Source organism: Hoplias malabaricus, chromosome 7 (genome assembly GCF_029633855.1).
Source record: "Hoplias malabaricus isolate fHopMal1 chromosome 7, fHopMal1.hap1, whole genome shotgun sequence".
Taxonomy (NCBI): domain Eukaryota; kingdom Metazoa; phylum Chordata; class Actinopteri; order Characiformes; family Erythrinidae; genus Hoplias; species Hoplias malabaricus.
In genome coordinates, this window is record NC_089806.1 from 13481209 (window position 1) to 13501840 (window position 20632).

The following is a 20632-nucleotide window of genomic DNA, read 5'->3' on the forward strand; positions in this document are numbered from 1 at the left end:
ATTGGTAAGTGACAAGACATGAAAGTACACAAGAAAATGATGGAATAACCCAAAGACACTAATGACAACGGGCACAGACAACACAAACTGCACTATCAAAGCATTCCAGCAGCATGCTACAGAACTTCTCATTGCCTTCAATGTCTCTTTCCCTATCAATGATTTATTATCATGCAAACTGAGTAAAAAACAGTGCCCTCACCTCTGTGACCATTCCCTCTTTTCGCCTCTGCAGCCGCTCCACGTCGTCTATCTCGTAGACTTTAATTTCAAAGGCCTCCTTCAGGGTGCCCCCCAGTGGAGGCAGGTCCACCCACTGGCCTGCAGCACCAGCCTTCCTGCCCAGAGTAGAAGTGTCCGGCAAGGGAGCAGGGATCAGCCGTCGCCGCTGCAGGCCTGGAGGGGTCAGACAGTGTAATGCTCTACATCTGGGCCCAAGATGCACACCAGGAATATCCAAGGGTTTGTAGGCATGCTTTTAAATATGTGTGAGGCTTGAATGCAGTTACAGCATTTAAAAGTAGAAGCCGTTTCAAAATAACAGTCGACTCCAGTGTGAGGCTGATAATATATGCATTAAGGGCATGACTGTATCTTCTGTGTTTTACTCCAGAATTGTATTACACAGCCGTGCACAAATCTCAGCGAACTGAATGCCACCTCATGTAGGCTACACAAAGATACATCACTTAAGGACACATTGTCGTAGCATCTGTGTTATACAGTAATCTGTATTAACAATATGAAGAGCAGGAAAAAGTCCATGAAAAGCCATTCAAAGGAATGTTATTTTCCCAGATTACAGTTCAGACATGCGTCAGTATGCTGATGAACAGGGACATTGCATCAAAACATGCATGCAGTATAGGGTTAAAATCACTTTTCAAATAAGTCATTCTGCACAGAAATGGGTAAGTATGAATCATTATGGATTATCAGAAGAACTGTAGTGCCAGGTACATTGTTAGAACACGCAATTTAGCCATAAGCAATAGATATATTCTTGCAAGCACTAAGAAAAGTGCCAGGATCCTATTATCACACTTATATTAAAAAACGCAGTAAAGAAAGGCACATCAGCATCTACATTCTCCAAGCAATGGCTGAAAATTCCTGGCCTCTATGATAGATGTCATTTCTTTGGAAAGTTCAGCGTAAAATGCATTAATTCCTGGGTGCCTTGGAAATGAAACCTACCATTGCCTCTCTTTTTGGGAGACTTTGAAACCTTGGCTCGGCTGGAAGTAGACACTCCACTCTCGCTCATGGAGTCATGGGCTGATGACGCACTGCCTGTAGTTTCACTGTCCCTGATCATGCTTTCGTAGCCACTGCTGCCACCGCTGTGGTAGAACAGTGCTGTGCGACCCATGGCTGGAGGCAGTTCCCCGCTAAGAACACTGCTGTTGTCACTACCATGTCCACTGCTGTAGCGCTGAGGACGTCGAGGAGCGGTGATCTTGCTGTAGGGTGAAGGCAATGCAGCAGGCAGTGAAGGTTCGCTGGATGTCAGACCAAACTCACTTGTTTGATCACTAGATCCCTTAATGTGCTTCTTTGAGCTACCTGATGCAAGCTCACTAACCCGGCTGTTAGCAGCGCGAACAGCTTGTTTTGTGCCCATGATCGTACCCTTTCCTGGTTTGCTGCTGGATCCAAGAACAGAACGGGTTGGGGATTTTCCAGTTGGAGGTAGACTGGCATTCCGTGCAGTTGAGGAGGAAATGGATTTGGTGGAACTCAAAGCTTTGGAGCCATTAGTAGACAAGGACTTGGCTTTGTTTCCATTGTTAGAAATGGCTCTAGGGGTTATACTGGCTTTGAATTGCCCCAACTTACTGACTCCAGCAGAAGTGGTTGATGGAGGGGAAATGGGCAAGGATGTAGAACAGGTTACCCCAAGTCTAGGCACTGTCCTAGTGGACTTGCCACTACCTCCCAGGCTAGCACTACTGCTCTCTCTTAATATTTCTTGTTTAGACCCAACAGATGAGAAACTGTCACATCTTTCAAGGGACATTAGACTTCCAAAGTATCTTCCATTGTCTCCTTTTGTTCCTCGAGCCTGTGGACTAGACACTGTTTTTAAGCTGGATGATTTGAAACTAAAGGATTCCCCTCTTAACCGAACATCAAAATCCTCCTCAGATACTGATGCTTTGGATGACGAAGATCTACTTCCATCATTGCCTAATGACCTTAAGGCACTAGGAGACAGCAAAACCCGCGTCCTCTGATCTAGGCTAGATTTTCGCAGTGGTGGGGCAGGAGGTGACATGCTGCCAGACTTAGGAAGCATGCTACCTTTCTGTCCATTACCTCTCTTCCCTAAAGAGGAGAATTTCAAACTAGCACTTGTTTGTACGGTATCATGACCCCACTTTGCTTCTGCAGAGCTTTGTGGAACAGAGACCATGCCAAGCGTTGTGGCCCCTCGCCTGAGCTGAGGCATTCTGCTAAGGGTCTCTACCTTCTTGACACTGGATTTCTCACAACCATCCACCACCCTCTGTGATGAGGAGGACATGGGTATTTTGGGAGACCGTGGTATACTGTTGCTATTCCCACCCAGCTTTCTGGATGGAATTCCACTTTTAGGTGGCTTCCCGGAAGAGATGAACTCTGTATTTCTCGAGTCAAGCTGGCCACTGCTATGCATCCACTCTTCATCTGTTCTGCTTCCTTGCTGCTGCAACTCACGGTTGCAGCTGCTGTTTGAGGCAACAGATGAGGTAGGTTTGTTTTTTCTAGGAAGAGTAGAATGCATAATGCCTGAAATCTGGACAGACTGTGAGGGGCTCAGAGTATTGGATTTTACAGGTTTTTGAAATTTCAGAGTTGTTTTGGCAGTGTCATGAGGTGTGGGGCACTTAGTCATTAAGATTTTCTCAGAGGTTACTGATTCATAGTCCAACTCTGAAAAGCATGTTACGCTGTGGCTGAATGAATTCTTTTTTTCTTGCTGGGAAAAAGACATGGGTAAAGCACCAGGTATATCCATTGTTGACATATGCTCAAGTCTTATGCCCATTTCCTTTGATGAATGGCCTCTTGCAGAATGGGTGCCATCTGTACCAACAGCTGATTTGCTGGACCAAGAAACTTTGGACGATTGCACTGTGTTGTGTCCAGCAGAGAGCTCTTCTTTTGACCTCGCATGGCATATCCGTGCACTGTTAATCTGAGAAGTGTAAGCATCAAACTCATCATTTATGCTGCTGATTATACTGACAGGACGTGAGCCAGAAGCTATAGCCTGCAAGGAACAATCACTGTTGAAGCTGATGATGCTAGAAGGTCGGCCATTGTCTGGAATAAGGCCAGCGGGCAGGTCCTCTACCACTGTGAATACCAGTTCATCCTCCCCATTCAGCTCCACTGGTTGCTGGAGAGTGACAGTAGTCCTTAAAACATCTCTGTCTAGACATCTACTCCTCAGGGCTGCTCGCAGGTGGCTAACCTCCATGGGACTCCTACTCATATTATGAGTGCGGTCATATACTGGAGAATCTGCATGTTCCCCCTGCCTAAGGGCTTGTTGGCTCATGCCCACGGGAGGTGTTCGCATGGCTAATCCACTCTCAGTGGCCAAATTTAAAGTTCTGTGCAGTGAGGCATGGGGTTTTTGTAAAGGCCCTTTGTTGAGGTACAACTTCTCTCTTACAACTGGTTCAGAGTCTTGAACTGAAGTTCTACTAGACTCAGATATGGCTCCTTCTGAAGCTAATTTGGACTGTTCCACATGAGCAGGCCTTTGAAGAGAGGATTTAAGTGCAGCAGTTCCCTCTGTTAGTTTTCCAGCTCCACTCTGAACCTTAAGGGCTGTCTGGGGTGTTTTTCCCTCACTGGTAAAAGCAAATGTGCTCTCACTTCCGTCTATGCACTCAAGTCGCTCTTGTAACTCTGCAAAAGTGTTACACTTCAAATGATCTCCATCTGATTTGGGAGCCTCTTTTGCCCGCTTTTTGTTCAGTGAGGGTATTATGGGAACAAATGCAGGCGGGCCCTCATTATCGCTGAGTTCGCGGTCAGAAATAGGGGCTCCTCCTGGTCCTACATATATAACTGTATCACAGGAGTGTTCACTGCTAGAGGAGTAGTCTGGATCACTGGAAAGCAGCGTTGGGTGTTCTGGATCTAGAGCCACTGTCCTGGGGTGGAAGGGTCTCAAATGTGCCGGCCGTCGAATTTGTCCTTCTTCGCAAGAGCTCTCCCCTCCTGAGGAACTGGAGGTATACTGTAGGACACAAAAAAGGTCAGTATTTTAAAAGGGTTAAGTAGCTTTTTGTCAATGCTCAATCAATTTAGTTGCTCTATAATTACTTGTCGATATCAGGAAAGGTGAAAAGTACACTCCAAAGGCGAGACAAGAATTATGAAGAGTGCCAGCACGGTATATTGACTTGTATATATCACGCTCTAAAATGATTTCAGAATCTATCAAATATTAATAAAAGCTGTCAAAGCCTGCTTAAACATGTTGGAAATATGTATGCCTATATACTGCCAGAATTACATTTTCCCTCAGGAGCAGAATCATTGATTGCCACTGGCAGTGGCTGAAAAAAAATTATATTCATATATTATATTATTATTTTAATATTTGTTATTTTGAAAACAGTTTGAAACTGAATTTCTTCACCAGTCTGACTCTCTCAAATAGTCAATCTACTTCTAATTACTAAGGTGTTGTAATAACCCTGCTGTGAAGAACATAAGGATGAATACTTTAGGAAACATTAGTTCATTCTTTCATTGAACAAACCCAAAATGTGATCAGAGAAAACAAAATACACCACCACAGCATATGGAAAGAAAATGAGACAAAACACAATGCTTAATGAAAACCATGCCTTGGACTTCTTCTTTCTCATGCGGTGGATGCGGGAAGCTAACTGAACCGTGGAGAGCGACTCAGCATAATTGGACGGCGAATCAGAGATGTGGGAGATCATGGTGGTTCTGCAGTTGATGTTGCCCAGTGACTCCCTGAGCAGCATGGTGAGCTTGCTGTCCCTGAATTAAACATTAAAAATCTTTCATTAGTCAAAACATGATACCAGACCAAGTTGAAGCCCCTCCTCCATTCCCTAAGATCATAGAGAGCAGATACTTTTCGTGAATAGGGCACTACAGAATATGAGTGTTCTCTACTTAATATGATTTCTTCTTTTAACATCTGGCACCTACGCTTTGCCACTGAGAGAAAAGAAACACTGCACTCCAATCACCCCAGCCTTCCTACCACCCTCAGAGCCTCTTATCTTCCTTATTCAATAAATCTCCAGAAAACACATATCCTGTCAACAGCATCCCACTATCTAACTTCTCATACAGTGTACCCCACTTGCTCATCCAAGTGGGCTAATTGGCTTCATTGATCTGAGGAAGATGAGAACTAAATTGCAGCTTATGCAGATAGGTGTAGCCCTAAAATTCATCACACATTATTGATCTGAAATGTCATAGTCCACTGGCTTTGCCATGAGTAATCACTGTAATATTGCACAGGACATATACCTGTATGGAACATGCTTGGCGCCGTTGGCCAAAGCGAGAATGACATTCCCTAGGGCAGAAAGCGACAGACACTGGCCCCCTCCTCCATCCCTTGTCTTGCTGAGGTCAGATTCACAGCTGCCCAGGTCCAGGAGATGAAGACGACTTCGGCCACCAGACACTAGAAGAGACAGATACCACAGGTATTAACAAAAACATACATGTTTAACCACATAGATTGTACATCAGCCCACTGTGTTTCAAAGGATTCTGTTAAAATAGGCATTCGGACTTGTAAGTCTACAGTCTACAGAATAATTCTGTGCCTATTTCAAAGAGCTATGAATGTGACGTATTATAGAGACTCTGTATCCACGGGTTCCTCCTCTGCCAAATCAACCAACAAAGAAAACATTTAGATATGAACTTAAACATCTGAAATGGTAGGAGTCTACAGCAGGGTCTAGGGTCTATCACTTTATATATATGAACAAAACTTGAATTTGTAGAGTGCTGAGCAATACACTACATCCACAAATATAAAGTGATAGACCCCTGCTGTAGGCTCCTACCATTTCAGATCCTCAGAACTAGTTTGAGCATTGTTTGCCACTGAAATAAATTGGGTGCTTCTGTGTCTGTTCAGAGTTTTTCTAGTCATTATTCCTTAAGCAATACAAAAGGAAATTGGGCACTAAAATGTATGTAATATCAAATCTATGTAATATCAGATTGCACTAAAGCAAAAAAAATAAATAAATAAATAAGAAAAATAAATCTTAAAATGACATACTGCGTAATAAAGATGTGAATGCAACTTTAGCACTGTGAAGCACTAAATAAATTAAATGTTAAATATAGAGTGGAATAATAGAACAGATAACACTTCTGCCCTTCATGAAGAAGAATTGAAGAATTGAAAAAGGATTCAATTCCCCATTTGGGAAGATGCACTGTGTGACACAAATAAGAGTCCTTGGGCAAGACTCCTAACACTGCATGCCCCTACATCCGTGACATGATGAAACTGTAAGAGCGTCTGCTAAAAGCCCTACGTGTAAATGTAGATGAACACATACAGTGATTGTACATTTGAGAAAGAAGCTAACCACAGCAAAAACTGACCAATATATGAAATCTATTCATTTAAGTGTGGTTTACCGTTAGGAGTAAAGTCTACTTATATTCCCATGTATGTCACTAGACTAAACCGCATTCAATATCATTAAGGGTGAGAGATGAGGCATTTTCTTTCACACAGAGGAGGAGAGCATTAACCTTGCGTCAGCAGGATTTAGGCACCCACAGCAACAAGGCTCTGAGGACTGGAGAATGCAAACTAGCCTCTCACTCATGCCAAGCACTATAAACATCCCAGAAGAACAGACTTTAACCTCATTACATATTGAAATGTATTCTGGCAGCAGCCAGAGCCTGGCCCTCAACCCGGCTACGAGAGGAAAATTCTAATGATGAGATGAACGCTGATAGACAAGCCTGATACACTGTGTCTCTAAATGAAAATCAGCAAGCCTTATTTGTGTGCATTCTCTTACAGTGGTTATCTGCAAGGTCAAACTTTCCTAATTAATGTGCAAATGGAGGCACATTTAATGCATCATCAGCAAGTGTTTTATTCTAATGAAGTGTTTAGAGTGAAGTATATTCACACATAAATATATATATATTTCCTCTTTATATTGTTTTGTGTGAAAGCACTTCACTCTAAACACCTCCAGATACATATTTAGAGTGAAGAGTTATTATTAGGGACGGACATCTGAATAATATGTAATAATAATAATAATAACAATATTAATAACAACAATAATAATAATAATAATACATAATACTAAATAATAATACATAATGTACTAAAATCCTCAGAAAATATTGGAGAACATATTTCATTTACTTCATTGCTTTAACACAACACAAACAAACAAGACCCTTTGAAGTGATTCATTTTCTGTTTTCAGTAATGTAGTCAGGACTCTGGGGCGGCCAGTCCATTGTTCTGATAAAACCAACACCTTCTTTGATTTTCAAATTAGATTTTTTTTCTTTCTTATTTATGGGTTCTAGAAAGATACACATCCTTTCAGACCCACATATTTGAGCTGCCTGTGAATTTGATCAAGTCCGAAAAGAGAGTGGAGCTTGTATATGTAATATTTGCTTTGACTGTGGTCTCTGGCATGTACTGGTTGTTTTAAAGCATGTACTGTTTCTATACTATTTTATAATTAAAATGTGCTGTAGAAATACAAGGCATTATATTATTATTATTAGTTTTTATATGCAGACACACACACACACACACAAACAGCAAATGAGGGCGTACTTCCTCCCTTGGCACTCTTCTCCATGCGGTACTGAGTGACATGTAGAGTAAAGAGCATGTGGGAGTTACAGCGCTGCTCCTCTTCACTCTCAGGTTTACTTGTGCTCCTCGCTGCCAAGGCTGAATCCAGAAAAAATGCAGCTCTCTCTGCAGAAGAGGCTCGCAGCTCACTCTGATTCTGCAGCTGTACACACAACAGTCAACACAATAAAGTGTTAATAAAAAAAGGACTGCATTCCATTTCCTTGGTTCACCATATTCATGTTGAAGTTGGTTTAATATGTAAGTAATTACAATATATACATATAAAATAAATAAAATATTAAACTGACACTGCAGATGTGACCATTTTTGTCTAGCCACCTGACACATTTACATCTACTTTTACAGCTACTCACAAGCTATGAAAGTACAATCTAGTCTGAAATATAATTTAAAGCCAAAGCCAATATGAGTAATATCAGTACCCTTAGCAGCAGACATTATCAGGAGATTGCAGAGGGCTGTTCTCAAAGGAGAACTGTGAAAGCATAAACGAGCAGGAAACTAACAAAAGCAACAGTTTTCAAAAGCTATATGTAATGTTTCTTTACTTAGAATAATTACAGTTATGATTGCAATTATGATTATGTCACTTTGTTTTCCCTTTGAGAATAATGTACACATTGCAATTAAGTAAATACAACTTACTTCTTATTTAATGAAAACAAAACAGAAGAAGGTACCTGGGATCCAGAGACAGGGTCTTCTCTAAGTTGGACCCCCACCCCCTGGTCTTCCTGGGATGTGCCTGGAGAGAAGTCAGCCAGGAGATCAGTGAGAAGCTCGTCTCTGCCACTGATCTCCACAGCCGAGACCCTCACAGAGAAACGGACCCCTGCCTTCTCTTTCCGCTCCTCTATCAATTTAAAGAGCCAGGAGATAGCGCAAGGAGCCACGCCCAAACTTTGAGAGGAGCTGTCTCGGCCAATCATGGTATAGCTTTTACCTGTGGACAACAGAAGTGATGAGACTGAATGGGCTTGAAATGACAAGAAAGACACTCCTAAAATGCTGCTTTATGCCAATTACTCAATAACAGAAAAAGCAATAGCATCTTACATTGATTCACTACATGTAATATTTCTAATTTTAAAATTGTTATAATAATGTTATAAGCGTAATAAACCTTTGTTGTGCTTGATTTGTCTACTGAAAATGTCTTATTCCACAGGCAGATAATTTTATTTACAAACCCCATTTCCAGAAAAGTTGAGACGAAATCATTTGCAGAATATAGTTAAAAGACTGTATAGTTATAATACAAAGGCAACGTTGTTGTACGTTTTTTTTGTTTAAAATTTTCTAATAAATACTAATACTGAGAAAATTTTGTTTTTTGAAAAGCATTTGCCCATTTTTTATTTAATGCCAGCAACATGTTTCAAAATATTTGACAGGGAATGTTTACAATTGTATTGCATCACCTCTTCTTTAACAACACGCTGGAAATGTTTGGGAACTGAGGAGATGAATTGCTGTAGCTTTAAAAGTGGAATGTTTTCCCATTTTGGCTTGTTATAAGATTTCCAGGTCTTACATATAGTGATGTACATGACATTTTTTTAAGTGATAGACACAGAGGTGAATCCCTCCCCATCTTTATTTCTAAAAGTGTCAGGAACGAGGGGCGGATTGAGGGAGGCGGACGCACTCGCTAAAACACAGTATATTTAATAAAGGCTTATAACAACACAACGAGACTTAAACAGAACGAAAACAAACGGAGCAAAGCAGGCTAAATTAAACACGGGTAACCAGACAGGGTAAGCGTGACAGACGGACAAAAAGCGAAAACAACGACAAAGGAAAAGAGACGGGGAGAAGCTGTGGAGACAGACGGACAGACAAGAAAACACGACCGACTAGACATGGGAGAAATGTGAAATGAGAAATGAACGACAAACAGGACACGAGACAAGAGGGCTTAAATACTAACACAAACGAGACACACCTGGACAGATAACGAGGACGGGTTAACACATGACACGGACGAGGAGGCGGGATGAGGGCGGAGACAAGGACATAAACAAAACATAGCCATGTGCTAAAAGCACATGGCCGGGGACAACAGACATGACAGGACGAAGGCGTGACAAAAAGACTCAACCTCTGTAAAGAACCTCTGCTCTTTTTAAACAAAGTCATGACACTGACCTGTTGATAATCAACCTATTTTTTATAAAAATAAAATAAAATTATACAACTAGTACCACAGAAAAAAAGAAACTAATAATAATAATAATGTTAGATTTATACAGCAAAAGACACTTAGGACAGAGAAGGAGAGGAGAAAAGAGAAGTGGTTTTTAGCTGAAATTTAAAAGAATAAAATAAGGAGCAGAGGCTAAGACATGGCGTTAAAGCGTTCCAGATCCTGAGTGCTGTATCTTCCACTAGCGGTAAATAATCTGAATTTTTATGCAATGACAAAACCCCATTATCAGATGACCCAAGGGATCTTGCACCACAGTACGGGTGTAAAAATTCAGAAAGATACACTGGTGCCAGACCATGCAGAAATTGTTGAAAATGTCAGCAGGAGAATTATAAATGGAATACAGAGCAGGACGAGAAGCCATGAAGAACTGATGTGATATGATGGAAAGTATGGTTTTATTAGGAAGTGAATGTGATGTTTTGATCAGGGTCCTAATATGAGGATTGAAGCAGAGGGAGGAGTCAGAAATACACCTACATTCCAAACCTCTGGAGATGGGCATTACACATCTTTAGCATTCTTTTGTTGCACAGTCCCAAATTTTTAGAACTTGTTCCTGGCATCAAATACAAAATGGACATTTTTCAAAAAACAATCAAGTTCCTCTGTTTCAATATGTGAAATATTGTCTTTGTGCTGCTTTCAATTAAATACAGTTTAAATCAAGTGCACATTATGGAATTCTGTTTTTATTTACATTTTGCACATCTCAGCTTTTCTGGAAATGGAGTTTGTATTTCAAAATACAGGGGGTCCTCGACTTATGACGTTGATCCGTTCCTACGTCGCATCGTAAACCTATTTTCGGTGTAAGTCGGAACATACGTACATACTGTACGTAAATAACATACTGTAAGCACTTATCCTATCCTAACACCTATCCCGCGCACACCAAACACGAAGTTCGCGTTACGACGTTTACGACGCAAAACCACTTAAGTCGAAACAAGGCTTTATACAGTAAATGGGAGATGTGTCGTAACCACGAAACATCGTAACTCGGGACTGACGTAACCCGAAGACCTCCTGTACTGATCCACTTAACTATGGCCACTTTAAATTTAAAAGGGTTAACCGCTAATGCATTTTTTAATTCAAGTAACAGTCTACAAATACTGACATGGTTTAATTTTGTGCATTTGTAGAACAATACCAATGAAGCACAAGATGGCTACATCACCCTAACCAGTTCTAAACCGTGCTGTGTTGATGCAAGACAAAAAAGCTGCAATTTCCCACTGGGATTAATAAAGCATTTTTGATTCTGATTCTGAGTTAGTAAGAACCCACAGCCATATGCCAACACATGAAAATGTTAATACGTATTACACTAATTACCTGTAATGAAACTCTACATGTAATAGGGATGTAACTGGATTTGGGATGATAAAAAAAGATAAATTGACAGAAGCCACCATAACGAATCAAAGAAAATAAGCAGTGAAACTGAGTGTGGAGGATCGGTACTGCACAGCAGGATGAAGACAGCCTCACAGGCAGAGGCTAAACAAAAGTGAAAAGAAAGACGAGAAACTGCAGCCATTGCCAAACAACAAGCTTGGAAGTTCACATTCACAAGTCAGCAATGCTAATTAAACCCATCATTAAACACACCCAGCTCATCTCATGTAATTGTGACTCATTCTGACAAGGAAATGCAAACAATGTGATGTGTTTATACAGGGGACTTTACTAAGGGAGTTCAGACTAACAATAACAGCTTTTCAGTTACCATTCCAGATTTCAGTGTTTATTATGTATGGGCATGGGATATGTACATGAGAGATATTATATATATTGACATTAGTCCGCATTTCTCATACCTGTACACCTCTACATCAAAGTTAATGAAATGTAAGAAATGAAGAGATGTTGCTGACCGAGGTTGGAATGTCCGAAACAGAAGATGCAGCCGTCTGCTCCGTTGACCACAGACTGAATAACCTCAGCCACAGTCCCTGAACACACCTCCACCTACAGAGACAAAGAAGATTCTGTAATATGGATTCAAATACAAAAAAACAAAGCCTTTAACTCACAGTGGAAGACTTGACAAATGTACAGAAACCCAAGACCATTCTTTAAATTATATAGATATTTAGGCTCACTCTTCTCATTTATAAAGAATATCTCTAAACCCTTTTAGTAATACACTGCAGCATTAAATTCACACATTCAAAGAGTCCTAAATGCGTAAATGATTATAGCTTTTGCTATTCTGTTGTTATTTATAGAGTTATTGTAGAGCTTGAATTGCATTCTACAATCTAAAAATACTTAGTTTGAGGCAGAAACCCAATGTATAAAAGTATCACAGGCTGTAATACAAAGATATGGGAAATAAATAGAGCGTTTAGAGGGGGTTAGCACTAGATCATAAGTTCAAAGACATTGCCGTGCATTGCATCACATGTCCGCTGGGCAGTGGGCTTCCAGTAACCGCTGTTCCTAAAAAGCAACCTCTAGTCTCTCTTCTGTATCTATTCCAAATTATCACACTCCATCACATCACAACACAGAGATGCTTTTAGTTACATAACAGCTTTTCTACGAGATAATAAGCTTCACCTGCAGGGTGAGAGATATAAAGATATATGAGAGATATGAAGGCTCCTAGATGAAGTTTTCAAATTGCAGAACGGTGTGTGTGTATGTGTGTGTGTGTCTGAATAAAGCTTTGACAGAGTACTAGTACAAACTGCCTCTGATCTCGGCTTCTTCAAAGCATTCTCTCCTTTGAACGATGTGGGACGTGCATTGATCATCTGAGCTGATGTTGCTGAGACAGGAAACTCTGAAACTCTGTGCAACCCCTTTATAAAATGCATGAGAATACAGAGAGGAGAAGCTGCTTTAGGCCATGTCTTTCTCCCACAGTGCACAGGAATATCCCAACAGCTCAGGGTGCTAACCTCCTCAAATACATGGGAACTCTATTTCCTCACGCTCCTGAACTTCTCCTCAACTCTGTTTCCTCCAAGGCCACAGCTTTGATCTTTTCCTGGGTTCCCTCCTTCAACATCACACACTGCCACTCTCCAATCAAATCCCGTGTCTTCAAAGTTGTAGGAAAATGACATCTTTATCTTGCAATGAATGTTAAAGTGACAACATATATTTCAAAATATTAGACCATTCATCATGAAGGCTTACCACAATGTAAAAGATGAACACAAACTGAGACAGGAAAATATTTTTAAACAACATGGATTATGAGATTATTATACGGCCAGGAACAACAGCAGAAGCTGGTGGGGCTTATTGGAGGCGTGTTACAGCAGAAGTATGTTGGGTTCCCTAAAGAACCTCTCAGTATTTGGTTCAGTATTATATGGAGGGTTCAGTAGCTTGGTGTGTGTATGTGAATAAGCATTTTAAAGATTTAAGAAACTTCACCTAATTTAAATGTTATAAAATAAAAATTTCTTCTATAAATTTACCATCTATAACATTTTAGGAGGAGCTACTCTGCCACTACACTCTCAAAAAAGTTTAGTTGGCATGGCACCACTATATTATCCGTAATAATCTGAAATCTGATGTTTTCTCATCATAGCCCTTTCACTCCTCATTGCTTGCTAGCAGCTCAACACAGAGTCAGAAATGTTCACATACAGAAAATATACATTTTCCTACATTTAGTATATAAATAAAAAGCATCCATATTGCTTTCAATTCCACTGTTGGATTGCCACCAGCAGATAGAAACCATTCGTTTGAAGAAGTTATTTAAAGAATTCACAAGGGGCTTTTCTGTGGAATCACTCTCTTGAATTTTGAAAGGTCTCAGACAGCATACAATTTTCATACCTTGTGCCGAAACTACAACAAAAACAAAAACATCAACAACAAAGAACTTACTTGTGAGGCATCCTGGGTGAAGACTGCATCAAAGTTAAATGTTTTTGGGGCACTGGTGGAAGAGAAGCGCTTCTGGCCTCCATTGGAGTGGGTGCTAGTGGGTGGCTCACAGAAGGTCAGCTGCTTCTTATGGGCATCAACCTTCAGAAAGGACATGGACTCTGAAGTGTCCCATGCTCCTTTAGAAGGACATATTCGGACCATTACTTTAACCTGTGGTGGACACAAACAGATAACAGAGGGTCACCACAGATAAAATCAACATAAACATTATCTAGAAACCTGTTAAACTATATCAGAATAATAATGAATGTAATTACAATCATACTACTTTCACTGCAGTGGAGCTTCTAGCTTTACTCAAGACTAACATGAAACAACAGTTTTGAACAGAGCACACAACACTAATGTGCTTCAGCTGCTTTGCCAGGGATTACCCTCATGTTACCAGTACTTGGAAAGGCTGCTAATTGGCACAATAGCAAACTATTCTCAGGTCCAGGATGTCATGTCATTTTAACTATCTGAGCAACAGAATCCTTCACACAATCATTCCATGCTTTAACTACAGTTTGCCTCACATTTGAGCTTTCACAGCTTGAGGAATTTCTCCACAAGTAGAAAACACCTCCTCATAATCATAAAAGAGATTATTTTTGGTGTGGGTGAAATATCTTTACTAGTGATTGACCGATATATCAGCCGGCCGATTAATCTGGCCAATTTCTGGCATTTTTTATATAATCTGCATCGGCTGATATATTAGTGCAAGAGGCCGATATTTACACAATGCACACAGGCAATGCTGTGGGCAGCTCCGTCATTCTGGCCGTTAGACCACCCCTTGCGTCCATTTTGCCACCTTACAGACAGACATCATTGAGCACAAGTACAGGAGTACAAGCCTCCAACCTGTAGCTGCATGCCGTCTCATCAGAGAAAACAGTATGAATTAGTTTCTCTTCTTCAGCTCTCACTATTTGTTACTGGCTGCTCTTTGTAACATACACTCAATAATCTGCATCATAAACGACTGAGTTGATAGTTGTAACCTAGAAACCCAGCTTTATTTGGCCTCTTATTTCGCTCATTAGTTGGCGGCGCCTATAAAAAAATCACTCATTCCATAAATTCCATATCAACTCAAAGAGTCCAGAGAAATCTGAGGGGTTTTTATACCCCTTTTGTACTCATTTGGTTTTTAAGTTTGATGATGTCAAGCTCATGTGTAGCTGCTCCCATTTCACACAGTGCTGTAAATACAAGGTGTTTGACTGAGTAGAAAACCAGCTGACATTGTGTATCATTTCTGCTTCCGAGCCACGAAACATCAGCCACTTCAGCATTTTAGTCCCCTGAATTGGAGGTGATTTTAATGTCCCTGAGGCCATCCAACAGCCACAGATGTTGTCCTTAAGGAATGCTAACTCATCTTTAGAAACAGGGAAAGTATACCATAAATGGGTGTGAAAGTGAATTAACTGAAATAAATGCAGACTTCGTAGAATAATAATTACCCTTTTAAACAATTCTTGCAATCCGCTGTGTATTCCATACGGCATACAATATGCTAAACTGCTAGGTACTGTAAAAAATGAGCTTGTATAACAAAGAAAATGTTAGTATCAGCCTCCTTTAATTGTAATTTAATTCAATAAATAACCAGTTATAAGACATGAAAAATAATTACATTTTATCAACATCTAAAATTCACTTACTTTTGTTTTACAATCATCCTAATAAAGCAGTGATAGTCAACCAGGTCCAGATGTGTATAAAAGCCTAGAACTCAAGCTTGTCCACAGCACTGTCAACAGATTTGAGCCTGTTCACCAGCAAAGTCAAAGCTGCTCCATACAGTTCCACTCTAAGACACTCTGAGTTAGAGTTTACAGTTTTATACCAATGTGCCTCTATACAAATAGAACCTCTAGATACAGCTCCAGGGTTCCACTTTACATTACAATGTGATGAAAAATTTAAAAGTCAAACAATAACAGAGTGTTTACACCTTGCTCTAACACGTATTTTCAGTGATCAGGTCACATTCATATTTCATCTGATCACATTAAATGCAGGTGTGAACACTCCCAGTAAACACTGAGATCAAGTTACAATCTGATCACTCAAACCACATTTACAGAGGTTCACAAATTGATTACATTTAACACAAGAGTGAACAGAGTGCATTCTAGATATATCAGCATACATCATTTGCATAATACCGTATCTGTGCAACCAGGCAGGTTTCTTGTGTCCAAAACACCGAAATGAGTCCAAAATCCCTAGACTGTGGTGGGACTGACCACTGCCCAAATCACAGCAGCTGCAAGACACAGCCTTCTCCTCTCGTCTGCCAGTGCAGATAATATTTGGCCTGTTTCAAACAGCTGTAGCTGTTTCTTCTAATGTTTGTCTGTATATAATACACTAGTGGTAGCCAATGATGTCCTATCCAGTGTGTGTTCCTGCCTTATGCCCAATGATTCTGGATAATCTCCACACCTACTGCGACCCTGATCAGGATAAAGCAGTTACAGAATGTAGGAATGAATAGTAGCTGATGAGATGCCATGTCCAGAGTAAGTAATAATGTGGAAATGACGTGCTTAAGCAGGAAAGTCAGAGACATGTTGTCAAAATGCGGACTTATATCAGTGTACATGGAATCTGATCCAAATGTAATCAAATTTAGGCTTCTTATGTCTTACTAGGCATTTTCTCAGTGATTGTTTTAGCATGAAATCCAATTAAAACCTTTCCCCATAACCACAGATAAAATCTACATTCAATTCAGGGTGGAAAACTACTAATCCATGCTTTCTCTTGAAAACGATGCATGAATTCCTGAAACATCTCTCCTTCTTCTGATTAAAGACTTGCTATTCATGTTTTCTCATGCTCTGTGCATCACGTTGCTTCTATTTTTCTAAGACAGTCACTAATCTCAGAGGCTGAATGCCAAAGCAGACTTCACACTTCAAGCAGTGTGAATGTACATTTTCACCTCAACTTTCTGCCTCAACACACTTGGTGGACAGCTCTGCAGGAAACTTTTCCACTCTGCCAAAAGCCGTGATGATGCCTCTGGCTGCTATAGCACACAGTAACAGGCCACTCCAATACTTCAGACTGGCAACTACGACTACAACTGCACTATGGATCTGAAAGGACGTGAAGCTCTCAAAAAGATGTTACAAATCAAATAAAGGCTCTGCTGCTCAGGGTGCTGCCAGAAGTTGGTTGTATTTTCTAAGCCAGAATATTCCATAAATGATATATGATTGTTTCAAACTTTGCACTAACAGGCAGCAGAACCACAGAATAACAGACCACACTGGTATTACTGGGATTCAAATATGTGTTATTTGTGCATTTACTGGCTGCACCAATATGGTAGTATAAGTATAAATATAAATTAATGTATATATTTAATAACAATACCATTATTGTAATTAATAAGAAATCATCCATCCATCCATCCATATCCAGTTCAGGGTCACGGTGGGTCCAGAGCCGACCTGGAATCATTGGGCGCAAGGCGGGAATACACCCTGGAGGGGGCGCCAGTCCTTCACAGGGCAACACAGACACTCACACATTCACTCACCCCTATGGACACTTTTGAGTCGCCAATCCACCTACCAACGTGTGTTTTTTGACTGTGGGAGGAAACTGGAGCACCCGGAGGAAACCCACGCAGACCCAGGAAGAACACACCAACTCCTCACAGACAGTCAGGACTGTGGGAGGAAACTGGAGCACCCGGAGGAAACCCACGCAGACCCAGGAAGAACACACCAACTCCTCACAGACAGTCACCCGGAGCGGGAATCGAACCCACAACCTCCAGGTCCCTGGAGCTGTGTGACTGCGACACTACCTGCTGCGCCACCGTGCCGCCCAATAATAAATCAGTATTATATAATAAATAAATCAATCAATCAATCTTAAGTCATATGCTTAAGTCATCTTAAGCACAAAGTTAAAGTCCACAGTGGCTGTCTGTGTCACAGTTAATGTTTTAAACAGACACAACAGGACCAGCATTCGAACAATGGCAGCAGTTCTCTTTGATGGTAGATATTGCTCCTTTAATATTCAGAGAATTAGTGCTAAAAACACTGTTAATTATGAAACAAGACCATTTAAAAACATTCAGTGCTTACAAGTTGAATTTTCAAGGCCTGTTAGCATTTTTGAGACTCACATTATACCAAATGTCTGCCTAACAAGATATATATTCTCATCCTCTTAACAGGAATCACTTCTATAAATAAGTGCTTACCTACCACACACACACCACTCCATCAACCCTCTCCTCTGCAGTCTAGTCTGCTCTGCCTTTCACCGTGCCTGAGCGGCTCCTGCTAATGTACGGCAACTCGGAGGACCTCATTAGCACTCGTTCCACTCTGCCTTTTTAACATATACATCAGAAAATTTTGCAGACTGCACCTGAAATGTGTTTATTGTACATTTTAAAGACAGTGCTGGAACACCTCTTGTGTGAAACCTCTGAGTGTGTTTATAACTGTGATCTGCCCTGGCTGTACAGGTCTGGCTTTAAAGGGTAAATGAGGACACACCTGGTGCCTGATCTAGGGATTTAGGGGGTCCTCAGAGGTCTTCTCATAGGAGTTAATGTAAGGTGGCTGATGTCATTGCTAGTTGTGGGAAACCATCTCCCAGTAGGTTTCAGTGCACAAAAGACATGCACCATCTGGTAATCTTTATGAGTCAGCTGGTCTGTTGCTCCACTCTTCAGGGGGCAGACACGAAACACACACACACATTGCATCTTAATCTATCTATAGATAATGCACCTCACTGACCCTCCTTAAAACTTGTGAATTCAGCACTGGACCATATTTTCTGGGAAAGGCTGGCGTGGGGTTTTTAATCCCTAGTGAATCATACAACATCAGTTCCTGACCTCAGTATTGTTCCAACAAGTAGGTGGCCTGAGAGTATAAATCCTAACACATTTAAAAGAGGCATTCATTGGGTAATTATAGAGCTAGTGCAGACCAAATCAACTCTTCAACCACCAAGGGGGGACTGGGTTGAGTTGGAAACCAAATAGAGAGTTACCAAGATGGGATATGAGCATACAATTCAATCTGTATATGGACCAAATTGATACAAGATGTTTGGAGCTATCACACAGAGAATGGATAACAGTCCACACAACACACAGCCAGCTCTTTGGGTTTCAGACTGTGATGTTTCTTTTATAGACATATAAGCAGATGTCTTGTCGTTGCCATCCACACATCCTGCCACTGGCTGTGAAAGTGGTAGTAGTCAAGTAGATGATTGGCGGTGCTATGTTAGGGCTGTGTCTAATCCTCTTGGTTGTAATCACTCTGCACTTGTTTAATATGTTGCACACAAACCACTCACTGAGAAGTGAGAAAACTATGACATGATGTCATGGAAGGGCATGTCAAGTATGCTGCTGAATATCTGCGTGTGCGTGTCTATGAGTCATACTCATGAAACAATGTGCTTGTATTGTCATTTCCTGATTTTTTTCAGAAACAGCACCCCAAATAAACCGAGTAACTCGAAAAACCTGCCTCCATCTGTTCTGGCACTTGTACAGAAGCCCGTTCTCAGAGAGAACTTCCTCTTTCATCAAGTTGCCCTCCGATATGACCTTCTGACCGGACAGTTTTTTCCCACTCCCACTGGCTGTCAAACACTCAGACTGGAATGTGTCTGGTATTCCAAAGGAGCTTCTTGCAATTCCAGCAGCCTGAGAATGAGGACAACTGGTCTGTCCCGAGCTGTCAAACACAGTGTGCTTTGATGCTGACTTGACAACTGGCCAAATTCTATGTTCTTGAGCTGAAATAATGAGACAAAGCCATACATTGTGGCCGGCCAATGAAAAAATGTTGACGAAACCCTTATGCTACAGGGCAGTGCATTTTTATCTCATAAATGTCACGACAGAACCACAGAGTTTAAACCATTAGCTCTTGTAAATGGCCGTACCTTTCCCATCCCGGGGCTGTCTTTGACCTTTGACCCAGCCCTGAGCAGACATGGTGGGACAGGTGGTGGGGAGACCTGTAGGGAAGCGCTGAACCCCTCTGTGTAGAAAAAGGGCTCGTCTGGGTCAGGTGGGGAGGGGGGTGGAGGGGGGTGGGGCTTCTTTCGTTTGGAGAGGTTCAGCTTCTGAGCTGCCCTATGAAAAGAAGCACAGGACACAATGGTGATTTTCAAATGGACATTCACAAATAAGAACTGATGCTAGAATCAAATACCACTGTTGAAAAACACAGAATAGACCAGCTGTCAGGGGAACGCGAAGGGCGGACTGAGGGAGACGGACGCACACGCTACAACACAGATACTTTATTAACGATAGAACGAAACAAACACAAATGAACTTCAGGGTAAACACGAACCGAGGAACAGATGATAAACAACATGATTAGAGATGAGAACGAGTAGGAATGGGAACAACTCGAAACAACACGACTTGAACATAGAACACTATACTAAACAATCCAATACAAAACAATACAATACAAATGACCGATGACAGGAAGTGACACAACGGAACTTAAATACATGAACAAACGAGACACACCTGACACAGATAACGAGGGTAAAGGACAAGAAGGCGGAACAAAGGCGGCACAAAGGCGGAGACA

The 20632-nt window shown here is 41.1% G+C and overlaps 1 protein-coding gene across 2 annotated transcripts in view; it reads right to left on the bottom strand.

Moving 5' to 3' along the window:
* Nucleotides 1–20632, bottom strand: part of kif26aa (kinesin family member 26Aa) — a 105104-nt gene that overhangs the window by 9125 nt on the left and 75347 nt on the right. For both annotated transcript variants that reach the window (XM_066677371.1, XM_066677370.1), the window contains 9 exons: nt 19968–20160; nt 13965–14177; nt 11984–12077; nt 8569–8831; nt 7844–8027; nt 5521–5680; nt 4854–5016; nt 1198–4237; nt 203–396 (listed from right to left, as the gene is read on the bottom strand). In XM_066677371.1, the coding sequence (XP_066533468.1) occupies nt 203–396; nt 1198–4237; nt 4854–5016; nt 5521–5680; nt 7844–8027; nt 8569–8831; nt 11984–12077; nt 13965–14177; nt 19968–20160 (4504 nt within the window). The remainder of the gene's footprint in view (nt 1–202; nt 397–1197; nt 4238–4853; nt 5017–5520; nt 5681–7843; nt 8028–8568; nt 8832–11983; nt 12078–13964; nt 14178–19967; nt 20161–20632) is intronic.